Source organism: Oryzias latipes, chromosome 3 (genome assembly GCF_053564925.1).
Source record: "Oryzias latipes strain Hd-rR chromosome 3, Olatipes_Hd-rR_3.1".
NCBI classification, from domain to species: domain Eukaryota; kingdom Metazoa; phylum Chordata; class Actinopteri; order Beloniformes; family Adrianichthyidae; genus Oryzias; species Oryzias latipes.
Window position 1 is genome coordinate 36,308,365 of NC_136239.1, and position 22,498 is coordinate 36,330,862.

The 22,498-nt window shown below is 41.0% G+C and overlaps 1 protein-coding gene and 1 long non-coding RNA gene across 3 annotated transcripts in view; one reads left to right on the forward strand and one right to left on the reverse strand.

Annotated features, from left to right (window-relative positions):
* Nucleotides 1–9,104, reverse strand: LOC144991024 (uncharacterized). Its single transcript, XR_013654936.1, has 5 exons — nucleotides 8,848–9,104; nucleotides 7,394–7,465; nucleotides 2,421–2,628; nucleotides 2,221–2,299; nucleotides 1–1,879 (listed from the first exon to the last, which is right to left on the reverse strand). It is a non-coding gene; the product is annotated as an uncharacterized LOC144991024 (long non-coding RNA).
* The window catches only part of LOC101170749 (synaptosomal-associated protein 25-A), a 38,687-nt gene continuing 17,497 nt past the window's right edge, over nucleotides 1,309–22,498 (forward strand). For both annotated transcript variants that reach the window (XM_023953676.2, XM_023953675.2), the window contains exons 1-3: nucleotides 1,309–1,444; nucleotides 16,910–17,008; nucleotides 17,662–17,703. In XM_023953676.2, coding sequence (XP_023809444.1) covers nucleotides 16,937–17,008; nucleotides 17,662–17,703 — 114 coding nt within the window. In that variant the 5' untranslated portion in view covers nucleotides 1,309–1,444; nucleotides 16,910–16,936. The remainder of the gene's footprint in view (nucleotides 1,445–16,909; nucleotides 17,009–17,661; nucleotides 17,704–22,498) is intronic.

A 22,498-nucleotide genomic window follows, 5' to 3' on the forward strand; every position in this document is an offset into this window, starting at 1 on the left:
TTTATTTTTTAATCTAAAATTACCAGATTGCATCCTTGCTCTTTTTTTAAATATTTTTTTAAAAACGTTATTGTTCAAAACAAACACAACAAATATGTATGACAGGAACAATGGTCATAACAACGACAATGTCAGAGGATGGTACATGTATTACAAAAGAAAGATTACAGATGCTTTGCATTGAAAATATTCAAAGACAGTTTTCATACATATTTATGGCCTTTTTGTTTAAGCTATTAGAGATAGTATGTAAATAAGATTCTAATTCTTTAATTATTACAGGGAGAAAAGTATTAATTGCATCTTTGCTCATTAGGGTGCCCAAACTTTCCAGTGACGTCAAAGGGTGCGGCCATTTTATGTGCGCGTTCACGCCGAGCGTACCGCGAAAGGAAGTCTATTGATCCAATTTCAAATTAAAAGCAGATGCCTAAAAACGCCCTAAAAGGCTGATTGTTCTTTTACCACAGGTGTGATGTAAAATGACTTACTCTGTGATGTATATGACTCAAATGCTTCAATACAGTGGGCTTGTATTTATGTTACAAAGTCCATATAGAGATGTGTTGGTGAAAATGACCCGTCTAACTGTGTCAGACAGCGGAAAGTTCAGTGGTTGATAGATGGTGGAAAAGTGCTGATGGAGCCAGACCCCTTTAAAAAAAATCTCATATTACTTAGAGACAACAGAGAGGAGAGAAGAACGGGTTCGTTGTTGATCTGTTTCTGTTATGTTTGTCAAAACAAACATGTAAGCCTATGGGAGTAACTGTCAGAAATAAGCGCCTCATATGGTTACAATTAAACTACAAGAAAAAAATCTAAAAAGACTGCAAACTTTGCACAGAACTTAAGATGTCTGGGTCACAGTCAGTGGGTTTCATGTTATTGTGTATCTGGTTTCACTAAACTAGATATTTTTAATTTTTAAACCGTTGTTTTCCATCTCTTGTATTGATTTAATGTATTGGTTTATTAAAAAACTAGTATTTCTGTCATAAATGATGGTAAAGTTTAACATGATTTGTTAGTTATTGGTATTTCTGTATCATTGTGCATATTCAGGTCTTCAGTTTAGATCAATTTACATAATTCTTTTGTTTTATTTCCATTTATTTGCTTCAGTGTTGTTATCGTAACATTTTTTATTTACAATTTACATTTTATTCTACCTCTTTCCACAGCCATCCTTTGGTAAATAATCGTAAAATGTAGTTTAACAAAAATCAATAAAATAATATTTCCTTAAAGATGCATCGGTTTTATTTTGTAAAAGGTTAACCGGAAGTGCGTTTGTGTCAATCCGCGGGCTCCGCTCGGTAGTGGTTGGGGAGGGCGGGGACAGTCCCGTCAAACGGAGCGGTGGAGCTGACAGACATTTTCACCTCGTCCACTCTCTCTGAGCAAACAACAAGGACGCGGCGAGGAACAGAAAGTTAAACCGGTACGTTTGACGTCTTTGTTTGCTTTTTTTCCAGCTTTAAAACCACACAAAATCACGGAAATACGCTCGAAAGTTTCAATTATTTGTTAAATTGGGGTTTCGGAGTTACCAATAAACGGTTTGGTTATCGTTGGAGAATACTTGATGGTTTATTTACGCTTTGTTCTATTTTTTTTAATTTTGCAAGCAGCTGTTCTGATTTTCGCGCCCTTTTGACACAAACACACCCAAGTAAGTGGAAGATTCAAACTGTAGCTTGGAAAAATAACGAAGTGGTTGAGATTGTTTCCGTTCCCGCTTTCACTCGTTCCTGGATTCGACAGTCCGTGCTGAGTTTGGAACCGGATTAAAGTCGCTGTTCGGTCTGAAGGCGGGAGAGTCCCGGCAGTGATGGAGCTTCAGCACCGCGGACAGCTCCGCTGACGCGCAGGCGCCCTGGGAAACAAAGGGAAAAAAATGCTTTTTTACAGACAGATTTCAGCTGAAATCGGGAAAACAGGATGTTTCCAGCATGTGATCAGAAAACTAACATGTTATGACAAATGTTCGTCACAAGTTACAACCGGAAGTAGTTGATTTCCGCCTAAATTTTCCACTTTTTTATTAGAAAACAGATGAGATGTTTGGGTTTTTTTTCCCCAGCAGAATTGCTCAAAATACTTGCAGAGACACCTTGGCAGCTTTTTTTTCCAGGCATTTATGAAACTTTATCTTGCTGCTAATCAACTCCTTGCTGTCCCTGGCTCATAACAGAAAGGTGAGACATTTCCACAGACCCACAGCCTCCGGGGAGAACAGACAGTCATCTGAACGAGGAGATCACAGCTTTTGTCGTCTTCTTGCTCCCTTATGAGGCTGGAATGAGGAAATGAGCATCAGAGAAGCTGAAAAAGCTTCAGGGGCTACATAGAGTTGAGGATGGTTTGGTGAATATTCTTAACATCAAATCTAAAATGACCTTTTTTGACATTCATACTTTTGTTTTCGCGCGTGTGGATTGATACACGACTGGGCGTGGATTCCATGTGCAAACATTTGCAGTTCAGCGTTCCCGTCTCTCCCTCCGACACGCTGCACGTGATGAGCCTCATCCGGCTGTAAGTGGGCCTCCGTTCCCTCCTATCGATCAGATGAAGGAACGTGATTCCTCCGGTGTTGCTCCACTGAAATGCTATACTCTTCACCTGGAAGGCGGAGTTAAAAAAACAAAAACAAAAAACGCTGCAGGTCAATAGTGAATTAACCACGAAATGGTGCGTTTTTTTGTTACAATCTTGTGAGCGTGTAGAGTGGCGGGTTGGGCGTTGAAGGAAAAGTGACCGAAAAAGGAGACCATACATGACATAAAGCAAAGAGACTGAGAAGAAGGCGTGGGGGGGTCTGTGTGTTATGCAAGTGCCTGGAGTTCTGTGTGTGTTGCTCAGGCCTGCAGATTAATCCAGTGGGTTTTATCCTCACTGAATGGGACAGTGGGGCTTTGCAGTGATTATCCCTGCAGGCCTCAAATGATTGCTTCAATCTCCTGTACGTCCCACACTGTCATGTCGGCCTGCCTGCCTGCCTGCGTGCCTGCGTGCCTGCCTGCCTGCCTGCCTGCACATCTCCGTCTGCTTTTTCGAGTTCAGCAGAAGTTGACAGACTGAAAAACTTCAAAAGGTGGCAGCTCTGAGCTTTTATTTATCTGTATTGATTTTATAATGTGGAAATCCGTTCAGACCTTCTCCTCGTCTGAATGATGCTTTCACATCCGTCTGGTTAATCTGCTTCTCCACCGCCTGCTGTCAACATTTGGTGGCATTTGGCGAGAACGGCAGAAGGACGGAGACCTTTCCATTGTTCTGGGCCCTGAACCTCCGACATTAACGGTTCTGCGCACACAGTTACATCTATTTTCTTAACGTCCTAATGGGAGTGCTGCCTTCTTCTCGGTGATTTTCCACAGCAGATTTCCCTGCGTGTGACCCTCCTGCCTCTCCGTAAGGGAGCGTTTTCATGCAGTGGGGCCATATTGTCACAGCGGGCGTTGCTCTTGGCAGGAAGTCGACTGGTTCTTCGACGCCTCCGTCCTGGTTTGAACGTGTTTTCTCTGAAACACCTGAGAAAAGTCTTTAGAAAACTTTCTAAAACCTGAACAACTCAGACTACGTTCTCGTTAATAGTGATTTTATTGTTAAATATTATTAAATCTATTTTCAAAACTTAAAGTCCCACTGTGATCATCGTTTGATCTATTTTCAAAGCCCAGTGGCCTTTTAATTATGATTATGCCGTTTTTAGCCAACATTTTTTTTAGAGGTGTTGTTTTCTAGGACATAGTTTCTGCAGAGCGGCAGGAGTTCATTAGAAATTCACCTCTGAGTTGTGGGCGGGACTGTTGACGCAGAGCAAGCCCGTCCCCCCCTCCCTCCTTGTTGGTGAGAACATTCTTGTGACACGTTATCCCGCTAACTTACAGCCCCTCACACCTCCAAGCTAACATTTACGGTGCAACGAACATGGCGAGCACTGCTGGAGCTGTCCAGCCGTACAGTTTAGATCCAGATTCCAGCTCAGACGTTTATGGATCTATTTGTCTGCAAGTGGAGGCATCGGAATGGAGCGGAGCGGGGAGCTTGTGGCCCGCCCAGCGTATTTTATTTGCAACAAATGTGCTTTTCTTCTTCTTCTTCTGCAGTTTTAACCTGCTTACGAAAATCTGAATAAGGAAATATTCAGATATACAGTTTTAAGCTTAATGTTCTTTATATACGTTCTCCATAAGAAAAAACAGAATATTCTTCCTAGGGGGTCTTTGAAAGTCTCACCAAACACAGTCAGGAGCGTTTTTTTGATGTCACATCGACTTCATTCTTCATTCTTGCTTTTGTTTTGTTGTGGCTTGTTTTTGTAAAAAATATGTGCGAAAGATATTTCCTATATTCATTCAAAATTTGTAGTTTTGTTTAATGATGTTTTAGCCATTTTGTCTTATGTCACCTTTCTTGGGTTTCAACCTTTAAAATCTGTTTTTTTTTTACATCACTTTAACCGTTTTTTTTTTCATTTTCTGGTTTGTTTTCCTGCAAACCCTTACCTTGTGCCTGTTTTGTACTTTGTGCCAGTTTTGTTTTGACAAGAATGTCCTTTTTGGTAAATCTGGCTGTAGGAAGGGAATGGTGCGCTGGAGAACCCTGGACTCTGCTGGCGGTTCAAACCCGCTTCATTAGCAGACAGTGGCAGGACGGCTTGAATAGCTCAGGCCCCAGGCTTTCTTCCTGGCCAGGTCAGATCTTGGTTGTTGCATCTAATGGGGTCAGCAGCGTGTGCGCAGCCTTCTTTAGGTCTATGCGGCCGAAAAACGGCAGAAATGCCGACCGCCGCGTGTCTGCGGCGTGGATCTACCGTTTGTGGAGGAAACGGCCGTCAGCAGGAGAGCAGTTCACTCTGCCCAGCCTCCAAATGCGTCAGAATCTGCTCAAGCCTCTAAGGAAAGTCCAGCAGGGCTGGAAGCAACAGCAGAAGCCATTAGTGTAGCAGGAGGGTGTGTGTATGTGTGTGTGTTTGCACCAGATGTTTGCGTGTCCATAAGTGAGTTATACCAGGCTCTCCATCTCAACATCATCTGCAACGCCAGGATAAGTTTCCATCGTCCAGCATATCTCTGCTTTGTGTGTGTGTGCATGTGTGTGCACGTGCACGCAGTCAGCTGCACTCTATAAGGAATCCACACATAAATGCTGCCTTCTGTGTTCTTTACCTAACTTTAGGATAACATCGATGCACATTTGACTGGTTTTGCACTAAGGAGCTTTTTTTTTTTATTCTCAGTCGTTCTTTTTGAAAAACTGCTGACTTTGTTTTGTCTGTTTGTAGAAAAATTCACTAATAAAGCTAATTTTAGAAATTACTCTCACGTTTGTTTAAAAATATCAATAATTAAAGCAGAGAAAACTGAATATTTTCTTTGAGTTATAGCACTCAAAGTTGTAAAACTTTTTTTTAACTGTTTTTTCAGTTCAGGTCAGTTTTTTTAGGCGGTCTTCATGCAGCCAAACTCAGCAAATTGTCTGTTTGTTGCTGCTTTTTCATTTATAAAACACCTTAAAATAATCTTAACTGAATAACACAGCCTTGAATTCACTATTTATTATGTTGTGTTATAGTTTTTTTTTTGTTTTTTTTTCATGTTTGGAGCTTTTCTTGGGTCAAATTTAAGGTTGTTTTGTTTCATTTTTCTATTTTTTGTTTTTATCAGAGCCTTTTTTTCTTTAGTTTTACTCATTTTTCCTGTTTCAAGCCCGGATTTTCAGCGATTTAAGTGAGGAAATGAAAGTATCACTTTTTTATTTTATCTGTGTTGTATTTGAGTCTAGAACCTCAATTTATTGGTCACCTGCTTGTCAGGGTTCTGATATTTCAATAACACAGCCCGTCATTTATAAAATATTAAATGAAAAAGGTCAGAAATAATCATTAGATTAAAAACTGAGCAGTTTGTTCCTTATATAATTGTTTTGTGAAAGCAGTCGCTGCATTTGGAATGAATTTGTTTGACCCCCCTCTTCTTAAAAACCTCCTTCAGTGAAGCAGCAGTCGTCTCTCAGAGCATCAGGCTCCTCGTCTGTGTGGACTTTCTGCTCCACAAGTCCAAAGACATTCATGAAGGTTAATTAGCTGTTCTAACTTGCCTGAAGGTCTGTCCCAATACTGTCTGTGTTCGTCTAATAATGGACATTTCCCCCAGAAACTCACCTGTGTGTGTTTTGGCTGAAATTCTCTCTGCTGTGACGGACGGACGGACTGATGGAACAGATACGGCCGGACCAAAACTACCCGCATACAAGAAACCACCTAAAAATATCTGAAATTGCCATTTTTTTCTCCAAAAAATAACTTATTTTTTGTGTAGTTACTAAAAATACAAAACACCATTTTGATCAGAACGTTGAAGCACCAAAATTCCCATTCTCATATAGTTGGTCTCTCTTCGTTGTTGTTTTGTGCCTTCAATAATTGAACTTTAAGATAAAGAAAAAAGATGCAAAGGCTTTCATTCAGTATGCTACAACTAATTTAAACATCTATTTGTAACCCTTGTGCTATCCTAGGCACTTTAACATTGGGAGGTGGGTCATCTAGACCCACTGAACCTTTTTTCTTCAATGATTTGTGATCTTCACTGGTTTCCATGGATTACATGAAATCTTTCCACCTTTATCCTCCTTTGTCATGGTAGGAAAAACACATCAATGTTAGGGTGGGATCCTCTAAGATAGCACAAGGGTTAAAGATAGAATCTCTCCAAAACCATTTAAAGACCGGCTCCAATAAAAAACTGTTTTTACTTTTTTTAACTTGTTGCATTTTTCTGAGGACATTTATGAAGAAAATTACGTTCAAAACTTCATTTCTGAGTATTTTTTTTACTTAAATGATTGTGAATTGGTAGCTGACGACAAAATGCTGTTTTATAAAGCTTCTAGGTGTGACATAGGAGCTGCTACGGCAACCCACAAGCTCCCTGCCCCACTCCATTATGATGCATCCACTTGCAGACAAATAGATCCATGCGCGTCCTTGTTTTCCTCGTCTGAGCTGGAATCTGGATCAAAACTGTACAGCTGGATAGCTCTAATATTTCTCACCTTTTTTGATATATACCAGTAATAGTAGGTTGGGGTTGTGAGGGGCTGTAAGGTAGCGGAATAGACTTTAAACAAAAGAATGATGGGAAATGACCCATCATTCAACCAGATATGTTTCTGTGGGCGCGATGCGTTTGCAGCCTCAAGGTTCAGAGACCAGAAGATGTTTTCTAATTCTGCTAATCTCATAAATCTGCCGTTCACTTTATGAATTCCTTAATTCTCGATAAAGAGCTAGCCCACCTCAAAGAATAACATAAGAACCCTCAAAGAACGGAGGGTTTTTATGCTTTCCTCTGTCCTCCCAATGTCACTTCATCCTCACCATGACGATGTCCTCCAGGAAAGTCAACGAAGGCGTCTGTCTTTTTTGTTTTCAGCTCTCTTTCCTGTATTCCTGCAGGACATAACAATCCAGAAATCCAATAAAACTCCCGAAAAGCAGATTTATTCTTATTCACACACAGACGAGGAGAAGGAATAGTAAAGCTTATTTCCAACCCCTCACCCCCTCCACGGAATAAATCTGCAAATATAAATCCGTGGATGAATGAGGAGGAGAAAAGTGCAGCAGTTCTCCTAAAAATCATCCCATTTGGGTTGAGCGTAAGCTTGCAAGAAACATGCAGCCAAACAGGAGCCCAGCTGACCTGAATTCCCGAACTGTGACACTGAGTGCAGCCGCCGCCGCTCGCCGGCGTCCTACTTCTTCCTCAAACATTGTTTTTTGGAGTGAACATTCAGCTGGATTCATGGCAGCTGGTTAGCCCTTGTGTTATCTTGTGGGGTCCAGATGACCCACCTCCCGATAGCGCAAGATAGCACAAGGGTTAGAGAAGTGGTTCGTCCCAAACGAGGAAGATTCTGGTTCTTTGAAGGCCGAAAAGTCTTCATCCATTCAAAAAGTGGATTAATTTCCTGGTTTTCTCCTCCCACATTTTCATGAAAGGATCTACAGACGATTGGAATGCTCTGCTTTGATTCACATGAGAACGTTTCAATCCTTTTAAAACCAAGAAAGCACTTTGACAGATTTAGAGGGAGCACACCAGAAAAGGGAATTGGTTGAACTTTGAACCGCAAGTCGTGACCCGAACCCTCTGCAAATCTGTCAGACAAATTGAAAAACTGCAAATGTTTATCGTCGCATTAAAAAATTCTGCAAGAAACTTTCCTGCAGTGGGTTCTCAATATGCAAAATAAATACAACAAATTGGTTTATTTTACTTTTACTTTTATGTTTTTTTTTACTTTGATTTCAGTTCAGAGCATTATTAAAGCCACAGTTCATAACCAAAGTTATCTAAAGGAATGAAAAGGAAAAACGAGAAGAAATATGTAAACCTTTGTTGTTATTGTTAGTAGTTTATTTTGTCCAGATTATTTTCACATTTTTGTTTTATTGCAGCCTTTATGTTGGAGGCAGAGAGATTACATGGATGAATTTATGCCTTATAAATTAAAGACTATTAAAACTGGTCGATGTGTCCGAATTCCCCCACTACTCACTACATAGTTCATTTTATAGGGCGTTCTCCATTTATGTAGTGCTGTCCGAATCTACGATTCCCAAATGGGATGCCCTAGAAATTTCCCAGAAGTCTCCGCGAAAAACCACAATGCATTGCGTTTTAACATTTTTTGTAAAAAAATTAATTAAATTAAATTAAATCAGGCCTAGGTGATAAAACGATGATTTATTATGTTGCGATATAATTTTTTCTCGATAGAAGAATCGCACCAGACTTTTATTTTGAAGGGTCCAAGATTAACACTCACCGGTTGCGGGCATTTTCTCCTTTTTAGCGTGGAAAAGTTAAGAGTGTTAAGTAATCAAATGGCGAGTAAACGTTTGCGTAAACTTAGCCATGTTTATTTTTTTCCTTTGGGTGAATTTATGTCTTCCTGCACTGTCTGCACGCGGGTGAAACAAGCGCGCGTGACGGCGCGAGACGCCCCGCAGTCACTTCACCTGTGGAACAGCTGAACGTACAGCGATTTTCTGCAGGATCCAGTCAGAACTGGAGGATAAAGCTGCTTCACTCACAGCTGCAACAGACACAGGAATAAAAAAGTGTTGATTTGGAGACGGCGCTGTTGTTAGACGCTAATGCTATGATGCTAGCGATGCTACGCTAACAAGGTGCTTCGTCTGTCACCTAAATGTAAACACGGGTCGCTTTAACGCCTTTAAGACGTGGCGGATAAATACAACACAATTTATTCATAGGACATGAATTAAAACAGTATTTCATAAATAAAACAACAGAATAGAATCCACTGAGATTTAGCAGCGTCTTTGCAGTGTTTTAACGCTTCTGCTTTAATTTTCAGTTTAGCTTGTAATCTAAATGTCTTTTCTTATCTGATAAAATACTGTTGCATCATGGTCCTTCGTTGCATCTTTTAATTTTCATTTTCATTTGTTTATTCATAAAGTACCTTCCACCACCAGCCAAGGAGACCCAAAAGGCTATACAGAGCAAAGCATAGAAGAATTAAAGGCATAAAACCAAAGTTTAGCATTTTAGCATAGTAGAGACATAAATAGAAAAAATAAAAAGCATAAAAGCAAATTAAAAAATTGTAAAAATAAAATGAAATAAAACATTAAAACCAATAAAAGAAAAAACAATACATTTTAAAGTATGAAAGGAAATAAAAATCGAATGATCTTTTTTAAATCTAAACAACCTTCTGAAGATTTCACATTTGTCTGCAGTGTTTAAATTGGACAAATATAGTGATTTGGTTTATATTGTGACATTTATCAATATTGCCTGATGTGAAAAAAGCTGTATTGTGATATAAAAAATTCTATATCAGCAGCCCTAATTTAAATGTAGTTTTTTAAATAAACAATTAACGTGTTCATCGTCAGCGTTCAGTGGATTCATAAATAGTCATTGTAAATCTATAATAACGATTAGATTTTCACTTTGTGAATTTGGTGAAGTTATTTTCGCGGTTTAAAAAGAAAAAAAAAGTAGTGACCAATTACTGCATGGAGTCCGAATTGCTTTTAAAATCCAGGACACCACATAGTTTTTTAGTAGTTAGGGAGTAGGGAGGAAATTGGGACATAGCCAGTGTTTTGGGGGTCGTTAACATGTTCTTGTTGCATTTTTATATAAGGAAAATGAATCTTAGCATTTCTGAGTACATGTTTTTTTAAATTGTTGTGAATCAGAAGCAGTCGAAAAGATGTCGTATGAAAAATAACTCAGAAAATACACTGTGCAGGCCACAAGCTCCCTGCTCTGCTCCATTCTGATGCCTCCATTTGCAGACATCCATGAACGTCTCAGTTGTCCTCACCTGAGCTCTGCAGGGAGTTTGTGACCCCCACAAGCGTGTTTTCTACATAACAAATAAAAGCGCTTTTTAATAAAGACATTTTCTCGTCTGCCCCTGATTTACACCGATTAGAATATAGAAATACTCAGACATGCAATTTTAAGCTAAAGATGACCTCATCATCAGGAAAATGCCACAAGAACTTGTTAAAAACGCCAAAATCTTTTTCATCCGAGTGGTTCTGATGGCAACCGTTGCTGAGTTATTTTTAATACAACCTTTAAATAGATAATATTCAGCTGTCAGTCAGAAGTGAATCTTTCGAGATGAGCTTTTTCCCAGGAGCAGATCACTGTATTCCTCTGCTTTGCTTTCAATCTTTTTAAGCAGGGATTCGTCGTTTCTGTGGTTTCACTGGGTTGTGTTGAAGCGTGAGGCGGCCATGTTTGTCGTTGACCAAAATTCCACGTCTTTCTGAACCATCAGCTGATCAGACGTCCTGCAGGCTTGCTTTGCCTGTGGCGTGTCATTCCGTTCAGCTTAGCGGTCTAACAGAGCTGCATTACGGAAGCTTTTGCAACGATTCACAGAAATGTGAGGAGAAGGGCTTTAGCTTTTAAGGATGTTACAGAAAACCACCACATCTTGTTGATATTCATGTATTTTCCAGCATTAATTCAGATGTCGGGTGGTGTTACTGTTAGCAGCCCTATTCCTGCTTTTACCTTTCAGAATTAAAGCTCGACATATTTCTATCAATAATTCACTGCTGCCCGTTGAGTGTTCAAGTCTGTTTTTTTTCCACACGAAGCTCATTCTAGCTTCAGTTTCTGTTGTGTTGTGTGGGAGCTGAATCTGCCTTCCAAACGGCCCGCCGTACGATGGTCATCATGCCTGGAGGTGTTGGCGTAGACGGAGAGGAACAAGGAAAGCCGGGTGAGAGGAAGTGGAGGAAACGATGGGAGCTAAATCCTCTTTCCCCGCTGACTTTAATCTCTCCGTCGGCTGAGCGCGGCATTCAGGCCTCACAGCAGCTGTCAGTCAAGACGAGTGACGGCCTGCAGGTGGGGGAGGGGGTGGAGCCTCCCATACGCGTGCACGCATGTGGATAGGCTGCATGCTAGAGAGGACGTGAGCTTCAGATAGAAGAATGGACTGAAGGATGCAGTTGGAAATGGAAAGTTCTCTTTCTGTCTGAAATTAATGTTCAAATCTAGATTTTTTTTTAAATTCACACTAAAGCTTTTATACCTGTGTCCACATTAGACCGTCTGCATTCCTTGGTGACATTAGATATTAGATGTTGCAGTTTAAATTACTCTGGTTGTTCAGGGCCAGCATCCTCCTTGGTTTGCTGTATCTTTCCTGCTGCTGTTTACCTGGATTAGGAGTGTTTTACCTGTAGGATGCATTCATTGTATACAAGAACTGGACTGAGTGACCCCTCCTTCTCTGGCATTCCAAACAGGAAGTACCCGCTGGCTCCAAGAAGCCAAAATCCCCATAGACTTCTATAAAGACATAAACAGCTATTATTCAGTCACTCAATAGGTCAGAATAATTGTCCGCCTTTATTTTGTTCTTAATAATTCTATTTTTTTTAACAATGTTTTTCCTGCAGTTCAAGTTATTCAAGTTATAACCCGACCAATCAGATGCTTCAATAAAAGTAGGTGGTTCCTACCTCCAACGTTCGCTTTCAAGTGGTAGTAGTTGTGTTCTTCCAACAAGCTAATTCCTGATTTGCCAGAGTGGTTGCCATAGAAACATTGACCCAGACCAATTACTGCTTACTAACATTGTCTGGTTTCAACATGGCGGCGTCCATATCGTGAAAAAATGGTGACTGACTTGGTTTTGTCAGAAGTCAGAACTCGTGGCTCAGGCGGTAGAGCAGGTTGTCCAATAACCAAAGGGTTGGTGGTTTGATCCCTGCTCTCCCCAGCCAGCTGTCATCTCCCAAGCGTGGCTCGTCTGCAGCTCACCGCTCCCCCAGGGGATGGGGCAAATGCAGAGAACAATTTACCCCCGGTCACCAGTGGGAACTATCTAAGTTCTGTACTGAGCCTCACTCAGTGTGAAGTATTGTTTAAGCCACTCTGCCTTCATTACCGAGTGTTATGTCTGGATCGGTTTTCTGTGTCCTGACCCTTTTTCTGACTCTGTTTGCCTGCCGCCTGCCCCGACTCTCGCCTGGATCCTGACTACCCCGTCTCTCCTCTGATTATCTCATGCCTGTTTTTTAACCCCTGCCTGCCTGACCCTGATTTAGCTTTGTGGACTTTTAGCTGAGCTAATAAACCTTCTGCATTTGGAACCAGCCGTCTGCCTGTTCTTGTGACAGGTTTCACTTGATTTTTTTGAGAGGGACGTCACATTCATTCAGTCCAGTTCTCATAGTCCATGGTAAGAGGCCACAATATCAGGTTAGTAGGAAAACCTGCAGGACACTGACCGCTTGAGGTCAGAAGTTTGACACCTGTGAGTTAAAGTGTCTGTGTGTTTTTCATCCGGTTTTTTACTCATCCTGTGAATTCAAACCCTTCAGTGAGTTTTTCAGTGTTAAATACATGTAAAAGTCATAAAATAGGACATTTATTTTCATTTATCAAGCATTTCAAAGGGGAATTTGTTTGAGTTTGATCTATAACACATAGTTTGATCAACCAAAAATAATTTAAAAAAAAAATACTAAAGTCCAGGTTGTAGCCAGGGTATTGCTCATCTGTGTCCTAATTCTCTCATGGATCCATTGTTGTCCAGAAGAAAAAAGTATTTAGTCAGCCCTTAATTGTGCAAGTTCTCCCACTTAAAAGCATGAGAGAGGCCTGTAATTTTCATCATAGATATACCTCAACCGGGAGGGACAAAATAAGAATAAAAATCCAGAAAATCACATTGTCTGATTGTCTGATTAAAAAAAAAATTATAGCAAATTATGTTGGAAAATAAATATTTGGTCAAAAACAAACAAGCAAGATTCCTAGCTCTCACAGACCTGTAACTTCTTTTGTAAGAGGATCCTCTGTCCTCCACTGGTTACCTGTATTAATGACACCTGTTTGAAATGCTTATCAATACAAAAAACATCTGTCCACAACCTTAAACAGTCGCACTCCAAACGCCACTATGACCAAGACCAAAGAGGACAATTATTGTGGAACTCTTTCTGGGATATACATCTACGGGAATGTTGATTCAGTTTCTTTTTCTGTCTGTTGAGCCCTGATCTCTAACTTTCACTAAGTCAAGTGAGGTCTGCTCTTCCTTTAATCTTCTGCTTTTTTGATGGACGAGTTCGTGTTGGGTTTTTTGAGTCATATTTTTCTGTTGTTGTTGTTGTTTGTGTCTGTTTCTGTGGTTCAGTCTTCAAGATTTCAAAAATGACTTTGTGATCTTCTCAGACTGTTTCTCATTGTTATCTCTTGGTTATTTTGGTTGATATCAGACTTTTACAGTTTGAAACATCAACTGAATGGCGGCTGGGAAGCTCGGTTGGTAAGGTGGGAAGCTACCATGCAGGAAACCAGGGTTCGATTCCCAGAGGGGAATGAGCAATGGTACTGGGGGGCATTACCATATCAATGGCGAGCAGTTAACATCACCCAGTGAGGGTCCTTAGGCAAGACCTTTAACGCTACTGCCTCCCGAGCGCAGTTTCAGCGGCTGCAGCTCACCGCTCCCCAAGGGGATGGGTCAAATGCGGAGAAAGAATTTCCCTTTGTGGGATAAAATACAGTGTATAAAAAAATAAATAAAAAATAAAGGCGTATGAGGGCTAATATGTAGTTGGTGGCATCTTTTTTTTCTTTTCGCGTTCTAATTTTTTATCTGTTTTATATATATTTTTTAATGCCTTTTGTCATTTGTTTTTTGTTCCTTTCCTCGTATCTCCTTTTTTTTGGTAAAGCGGTTTGGGATCCTGAAAATGTCAGTAGATATAAATAAATGCAGATGTATTCGTTTCCAACCGTTAAGTTTTCAAACTAAACTTGAGTTGAGATTCATATAAAAATATATATATATTTTTAATATTTATATCAGCCCAAAATCTGAGATTTTCAATAGATTGTTGCAGGGGGAAATTTGAAAGCTTTGGTTCAAATGAAGGCAGCAGAGAAAGAAGCGACTTCCCGCAGATTAACAGGAAATGAATCCGAGCTGCAAGTGAGCAAAGGGGAAGTGGCGCAGCGGCAAAAGACCCCAACAGTCAACGGCACGTCGATATCACAGCAGATTGTTGGAAAGATGAGACATAAGGATGAAGGGGGGAAGAAAAAAGGTCAAAGGGAAGTCAGGCTCTTCTTTTTATATGGTTGCCATGGACAACAAAACACCAGTTACTGTAGGTGAGAACTGGACTGAGTGAGGAAATGGTTTACTTCCAGCTGCAATGAAAGGAAGTCAATTCAATTACCATTTTTACAGACGCTGCCATGTTGGAGCCAGACGTTGTCAGTCAGCAGTAAGTGGTCTGTCGCTGTAAGTCGACGTTTCTATGGCAACCGCTCTTGCCAATCAGGAGTGAGCTGGTTGGAAGTCCACACCCCTACCACTCGAAAGCAGGCTTCAAGAAATCTGTCGAACGTGAGACCGCCTACTTTTATCGAGGCATCTGATTGGTCATATTTATAACGTGAATAACTTGAAAAACCAAATTAGGATTAGCAAGATCATGTTACAAAAAAGGTATCAGAGCAAGAATGGTTATTTTAACCAATTGAATGGCTGAGTAAAAGCTGTATTTTGGCTTCTTGGAGCCAGCAGACACTACCTGTTTGAAATGCCAGGGGAAGGGGTTACTGAGTCCAGTTCTCGCACAGTCAACGGTCAACATGTGGGCATTCCGTGAACTCCAGCGTGGATGTGACCGATGGAAGTCTTCAGAGGGATCTGCAACAGCAGACAGGTGATGGGAGCCTGAATGACCTGGAACTCCCAGCAGCTGCTCACGTGCTCAGAAGTTACCTGTAAAATGTGCAGCTCTGCATCACACCATCCATCAAAATGTCGGCATAAATATTTCAGAGTTCCATAATACACAAAATCACCAGCTTGAGAAGCAAATCTGCCCCTCCCTGTTTTCTCCCGGCACATGTTCAATTATTAACCACCGTGTTGGCTGCAGAGGGCGGAGTCAGAGACTGACAGGAAGTCAAACAAGAGCGAGGGTCTTCGTCAAGCTCACCTCAGAGCAGACTCCTCACCTTTCCAGAATTCTGCTTCTTCTGTTGCTAAAATCAAATGAACTCTTTAATTAATTTTTGGTGTCCTGCCTGGATGTAGGGAGCCTCTGCTGTTCTATTTTCCTCTCAAGCCGTCTCTAAACCTTCTCTGTGCGCAGTTAAACCCCCTCATTCAGCACAGAGCCCGGCTGGCTCCAAATGGCAGCAGCTCTGCATGTTGTAGGAAATTAGATCACATGAAGCTTTAATGATTCTGGGCTGAAAGCTGCTGGCTGGTTAAATCTGTATCAGCGACGAGCTCTGCTGAAGGGTCTGCCACGATTGGGGCAATTGAAATAAAAGGACGCACAAATGAGCTTTGATTGGACCGGATCAGTTTGTCCGCCTCATTGCAATCTGAATAGTTCAGGCGAAGTGAAGGTTGCATCGGCAGCAGCTGGATGTGACAGCGGTTCGTCTGCAGAGCAACAAGCGCATGCATTTTTCATGGAGCATACCTCCACACTTTCTAGCTGAGTGTTCGTGTGTTTTAAAATAGACTGACGCCTCGGTCCTGTTCCTCGAGGCAGACTTCACCTCCTTCCTCTTCCTCCCCTTTGACCTGTTATGCAGGAATCATGGTGACCAAAATGAGGATTTCTGACATCTGCTGAAGTGTTTAACTGTGTGCGTTTGTGTCACCACTACCTGTTTGTGTTTCTTTCCCTGACTGTATATAAGAACTGGACCGAGTGAGTGTGACGTCACCCATTAAAAAGTGGTTTTCTTCAGACCCCGACCAAATGAAGGCAATTCAGTCACCTTTCTTTTATTTGTTGCGAGAAAGACGCCGCCATGTTGAGGCCAAGCAGATGTCGTCGGTAAGCAGTGATTGGTCCGCGTTGGTTTAAGGCAACAATTCTATGGCAATCAGTCTCTCCAATCAGGAATGAGCTTGTTGAAAGTCCACACCCCCTACCACTTAAAAAAGGGGCTTCACCAAATCTGTCAATCGAAAATTCTGACAGTTGAACATGGAGGTCAGCAGACTCCACTTACTTTTATTGAATACCTTGCGATAAAGAAAAAAATATTTAAAGCATAAGGATTATCAAGAACATGCCAAAAAAGGTAGCAGAATGCATGGTTACTTTGACCAATAGAAGGAATAACAGCTGTTTATCTAGAAGTCTATGGGGGAAGAAGTCACTTAGTCCGGTTCCTGTATACAGTCAATGGTTTCTTTACATGTAACTAAACTATAATGGTCAATTTTGAGTCTCCTTGAATGTGATTTCTAAAGGGTTTCACTGCGTTTGGACGGTTGCTGGTTTTTGTACCACACTTCCTAAAACTTCCTCTGGTTTTTTCCCCGACAGCTGTTTTGAACCGGGTCGACAGTCGACATGGCAGACGAAGCGGACATGCGCAATGAGCTGGCCGACCTGCAGACTCGTGCGGACCAAATCACAGATGAGGTACGGCGGCCTGCACCATTGACATCTTCATCACCAGCATTCCCTGAAGCACTGTAGCTCATTGTTTCAGTGTTTGTTCCCCCCTCTAATCACCCTCACTCATGTCACCAGACAGAGAATTTCTTCTAACTGTGGAGCTGAACAGGCTGTTCTTCTGGGACATTTGAAAATGACCTGTTCTCCAGCCTGACAGATACAATAAATGTGACTCCCCCACCCCCACCCCACCCTCCTCCTTCTCGCTTCAACACCCTCCTCTTTAAAACGGTCTTTCATTAAGACTGTGCTTTTCCTTTTTGGATAACCGAGAACTTTGGCCTCTTTAATGACTTGAGAGGAGCTCAGGAAGAGCAGATAATTCCGGGAGCAGCAGAATAATAGAGCAGCCAAAATGGCCTCATTGAAAATTCATGAGGAGAGGATGCAGGGAGGGGCGGAGGGGAAGAGATGGAGCGGTTTGATAGGAGAAAGAGTGTAACAGAAATAGATTCACAATAAGAAGACCAAAAAAAAAGCCAGAAATAATCCATGATCATTGTGAAACCCGTGTTCCCAAAATGTTGTGAGTTTTCCGTTGGACTGTGATGAGCAACTGTAAGTTTGTACCTGTTTCCCTCTGAGCTGCCAGCTGATGACTTGCTTTCTGTCTGCAGTCTCTGGAGAGCACTCGGCGCATGCTGGCGATGGTGGAGGAGGTGAGTCTAATAATTCAGCGACAAGCATCGTGTTTAGAGGCCGAAAAGACGGCGAACAAGCTCAGTCCTGGATCAAATTTTGATTACTACGTGTGTTTGCCTTCGCTGACTTCATTATTGCAGACCAGCACTGCCCTTTACTTCTGCAGAGGATTCAGTGCCAAACTTTCCAAATATGCCCATCATCCAAACTTCATTAAACAGAATTACACACATTTGCGCAGATGATCTTTATTCATTCTTTTACGACCCTCACATCTACGCTCCGTCTTTTTTCTAATCCCATTCAGTCTTTATGATGATTGAAATTACAGATTTGTGTAGATGGCACCATCTGCTACAGGACTGCTTCCCCCGGTAGCTTAAAACAAATCTTTATGTTTCTTTTTTTTTTACTTTTAATAAAGAGAGTGTGGCATTTTGTTGACTCTTCATTTCCTTTTAATTCCCAGCATTCCCGTTTGACACCTTGCAGACTGTAGAAACGTCCTGTAGGCACTAGCATCAGAGACCTTCTTTAAGTGCAGCTGGCCTCACTTCCTGCCCGATTTTAGGCGGCTGCAGAAACTTGTGTTTTAGCCCCTCTCCAGCCCCTGGATGAGCCACCAACCCATAATGAGATCTACCGCGAGAGACAGGGGGGAGACCTGTGGGTGACCCGAACAATAGCCTGGCCTTTAAAGATAATACCAGCAGAATGCCACGTTTCTGTACCAAGTGTTTGTAAAATGTCCTGAGGTTTGTTAGAGTGGAGATAAAATAAAAAAGACGCAGCAGGAGACGTTTTAAATCGTCAGGAATCAGAAAATCAAAAGCCAAATCTTTTTGTTCTTCAACAGATTTAGGAATCGGATTTAGGCAACCTTTTTCAAAGTTTGTTGGTGTGAAAATCATCTGGAGTAGTAAATAAAACCATAAAACGTGGATTAAAAGGATGTCGTCACTACAAAATGGTCACTGCGGAGCTCTAGAAGAAGAATGACACATTTTATCACTGCTGAAATAACTGCTCCACGGTTGTTTGGAGTTCCACAGGGCTGTATGTTAGGACATCTTGTGTTTTCCCTGTACCTCCTTCCTCTGGGTCCCAACACAGGGGGTGCAGCAACCTACACAAAATATATACATATGTACTTAAAAAAATATACTTTGAACTGTCCCTTTGACTGAAGTGATCCCACTTGGACAGCATCAGATTTTCCTGTAGCATTCAGGATCTTGTTTAAAGGATGACCTCTAAAGAACACAAAACTAACATTTTCACCTTCAAAATTATTCTTTCTTAAGTTGTTTGATTAAAAAAATCATTTTTAGTTAGTTTATTTCATGACAATAGATATGAATGCATTTGTTCTTAGTGATTGGAAATTTAATCAACTATATGTAGTTGCTCTAATTTACATGTCATTTAACGGCACACATTCAGAGGGACACACGTTTTTTCTTAAGTCCATCACACAAAGAAACCACAATCATCTCATGGCTGCAGTGCACTGTACCATTGTGCTTTTCTACCCCTTTGTACTTACTGGATGCTTCTTGAAAAATATTTTGGAGGATTTCCAAAGGACTTCACCATTCTTTGCGACAAATGGTGACTACAACGTGCTAGGCATGATGGGAACGTAGCAATGAGTTGTGGAATAGTGGTATGCTAGAGGTTCTAAACGTGCTAAATGTTCTCACCCCAACTCGTCCTACATGGGTAGGGACGTCGCTCCGCGTCACATATGGCTTTGGCTGAACCCAACTTGTCTTTTACGTTTTCAACCATAAAAATAATTTTATTTTAATTTCTGTTTACATACCAACAAACATGTAGGCTATTTTAAGTGAAAGTAACGTATCGAGCGCTGCTTTCAGACTAAATGAGGACAAAGAAAAATACATTTCGGTTTTTATTATTAATATTAATAATAATAATATTAGTAAGGCAAAAGTCAGAATCTGTGAAACTTTAACGAAGTCATTTAATCGGAGCAGGCAGCACATCGAAAAATGGCGAGTTGGACTCACCCAAAGTGTCAATATATGAAGCGGAGAAGGGTAAAATGCATACATGATGAGTCGGGGTGTGAATGAGTTGAACTGCAATGTGCAATAGACCTTCATGCATTGATGTCTATTAAATGTGTAATATAGGTGTAAACATCAAAATATCCATAATTTAGTATCTAATGTGTCCGAGAACTTAATGCAACACTTTCAAGTCAAAAAACACTTTCAGATTTTTGCAGACGAGCTGACGAAACGCTGAACCTGCTCCTAAAAATGAAAAGAACCGCTGCAAACAGAACCGTCTCTTCATCTAAACTAGAACATTAAACCATTTTTCTCAGAGTCAGTTAACAGACTGCAAAAAGATTAAAGTCTCGCCTTGAGACGGCTTCATTTATTTATCAAGCATTCATGAAGGGAGATTATTTAGACTCAACAGCGTTTTAATATCTTTAAAATGACAGCAGTAAAAAGATTCATTTTTTATTTCTTTAATGAAAAAGACAGAATTAAGATCAGCTTTTGAGACGATAAAGATCCACATTTATGAAAGTTTCCGTGAAAACCGTTCATCTTTACCGCGGCTCCTGATGGAGCAGAAATGAAAAGCCTGCTGGGTGAAACGTGAGAAAATGTGTGATGGTGTGATGGATGCTAATGAAAAGAAAATGAGATGAACAGCAAAGAGATGGAGGATGGGTGGGGTGTGAAAGATGCGTGGATACTGAGATGAATCTGAAGGACATCAGGCTCAAATTCCCGCTCTCACATGGTCTGCATTTGTTGCTGTTGTAGGACAGCACAAACGCAGATGACACATGTAAATGTGATATACTCTCCCCCTGTGGCTCGCTGCAAAACTGCAGTGAATATATGATATTTTTTTTAGATTTATAGCAATGTAGACAAGTGAAAATAGGATCTGATGGGGTTTTTTTTCCAAGCGTTTCTTTGTTTTTCTCAGTTTTCAAGCTGTGAAGGGTAAAGAAAAACCTAGAAAGGTCAACTGCCCATAGAAAGCCTATACACAAATTAAAAGACAAGAAAAACAGTCAAAATAAAATAATTGGATGTCTTAATACTGAGTGAGGAGGCTGCAGCTGACAGGAAAGCAAAGAAAAGCAGGACCTAGAGTAAAAACTAGGTTGATGTGGGTGGATGTAAAGGACAATAGGAGGTGAGTAATCAATAAACTAAAAATGGAGCAGACTTTTTTTTTTAGCACAGCTGTGTCTCACTGGGCTGTGACAGACTTGGACAGAAAAAACAGCAGTGAACAACAATAAAGCGACAAAAAGGAAGTATTTTCAGAACATAAAAGCTGCTCGGATGCAGGACATTCCTGAGTGATGTAGTCCTGGAAACTTCAGGGGTCTTTCTGACAAAATAGCCGTTTTTCAGTCTGTTTCAGATGTTTGGTTTCATAGAAACCTTGATCCTAAATGAAATCCCTCCTTCAGTTTAGAAACAAACTGCTGAAAAAAACCCTTTTTTATCTATATTGACATGACCACGGTCAAACAAGGCACCGTACATTAAAACGCAAAGCATTCAAAACAACAATGAAAAGGGTAAAGCAAAAAAGTTAAACAGTAAATTATAAAATAAATGACATATAGCAAAAAATAATAACACTCATAAAAGCAAAACCAAATAAAACAATTCATGTTGTGTCAAAAAACTGGCTGAGTAAATATCACACTTTTTATTTCAACATGAATCCTTGTCCTGGAAGCCATGACCTTATATTTTATACCCAAGAGAATTAAATAAAGATCACAGCATTGCAGGTTCGTACATTTTCTTTAGTGTTCATCAATCATGAATCATATTTATTTTTATCCTTAAAAAAAAGTCCTGCTTGTGATTGTTGGAGAACCAGAAAGGGGTTCGACTTTAAGAAGCACCAGGTGAAAAACAGCAAAGTGTGAAAAGGACCTGCCTTAATTGTGTGTGAGCGTGCACGTGTGTGCAAACGTCCACACTTTGCCAGTTGGCGCGCTCAGCTTTCCTGTCCTGCTGCTCTGAAGCTGCCCACACATGTCCGTGATTTTCCCATTATTCCTTTGGGGTAAACAAGCGGCTGTCCTGCCATTTCTATTTACCTGCAGTCGTGGAAGTCCCGGCTCGTTTATTTTTCCACCGTGCACACAGAAACTGTCCTCCTTTTAAATTCGATTTTTGGTCATGCAGAAACGCAGCAGTTTCATTTCCCCCCTCCGATATGGATCAAAGGCCACAGGCCGAGCTTTTATTTCGGCCCATTTGAGCGGCACCAACGTCTGATTCCTATCACTCCTCCTGGAAGGTCAGCGCACACTTTGATAAAGAATAGGTGGTGCGTTAGGCGAGCGGCCCGCAGACTGTAATATCTGTCAGAGAGTTGTTTGGTTTGCTTTGTGTTGTGTGCTCTCTACGGTGTGTTATTGTGTGACGCATCACGTGGGGGGTTTTACAGCCCTTATTTGTTTCTTTTACATTTCCAAATCAATCTGGAACATTTCATTTCTTCAGCTTTTATCTGTAGTTTTGGGGCCAGCGGTGAAGGAGGAACAAAAGAGGGTGGAACAGGGGTAAAGAGGCGGTGCAGCCAGGATGGAACAGGTGGAGCTGTGAGAAAAGAGTCAGTAAGAATGACAGGAAAGGCGATGACACCAATGAAGATGTTTGGGACGGTGATGCTGAAGGCATGTAGATTTAAAGACACTGAGCTTCTCTATAGGAGTGAAGAAGAGGGATAGGATGAGGACAAAGAACAAAAGAGGAACACCTCAGGATAGGTAGACTGAGCTGGGCT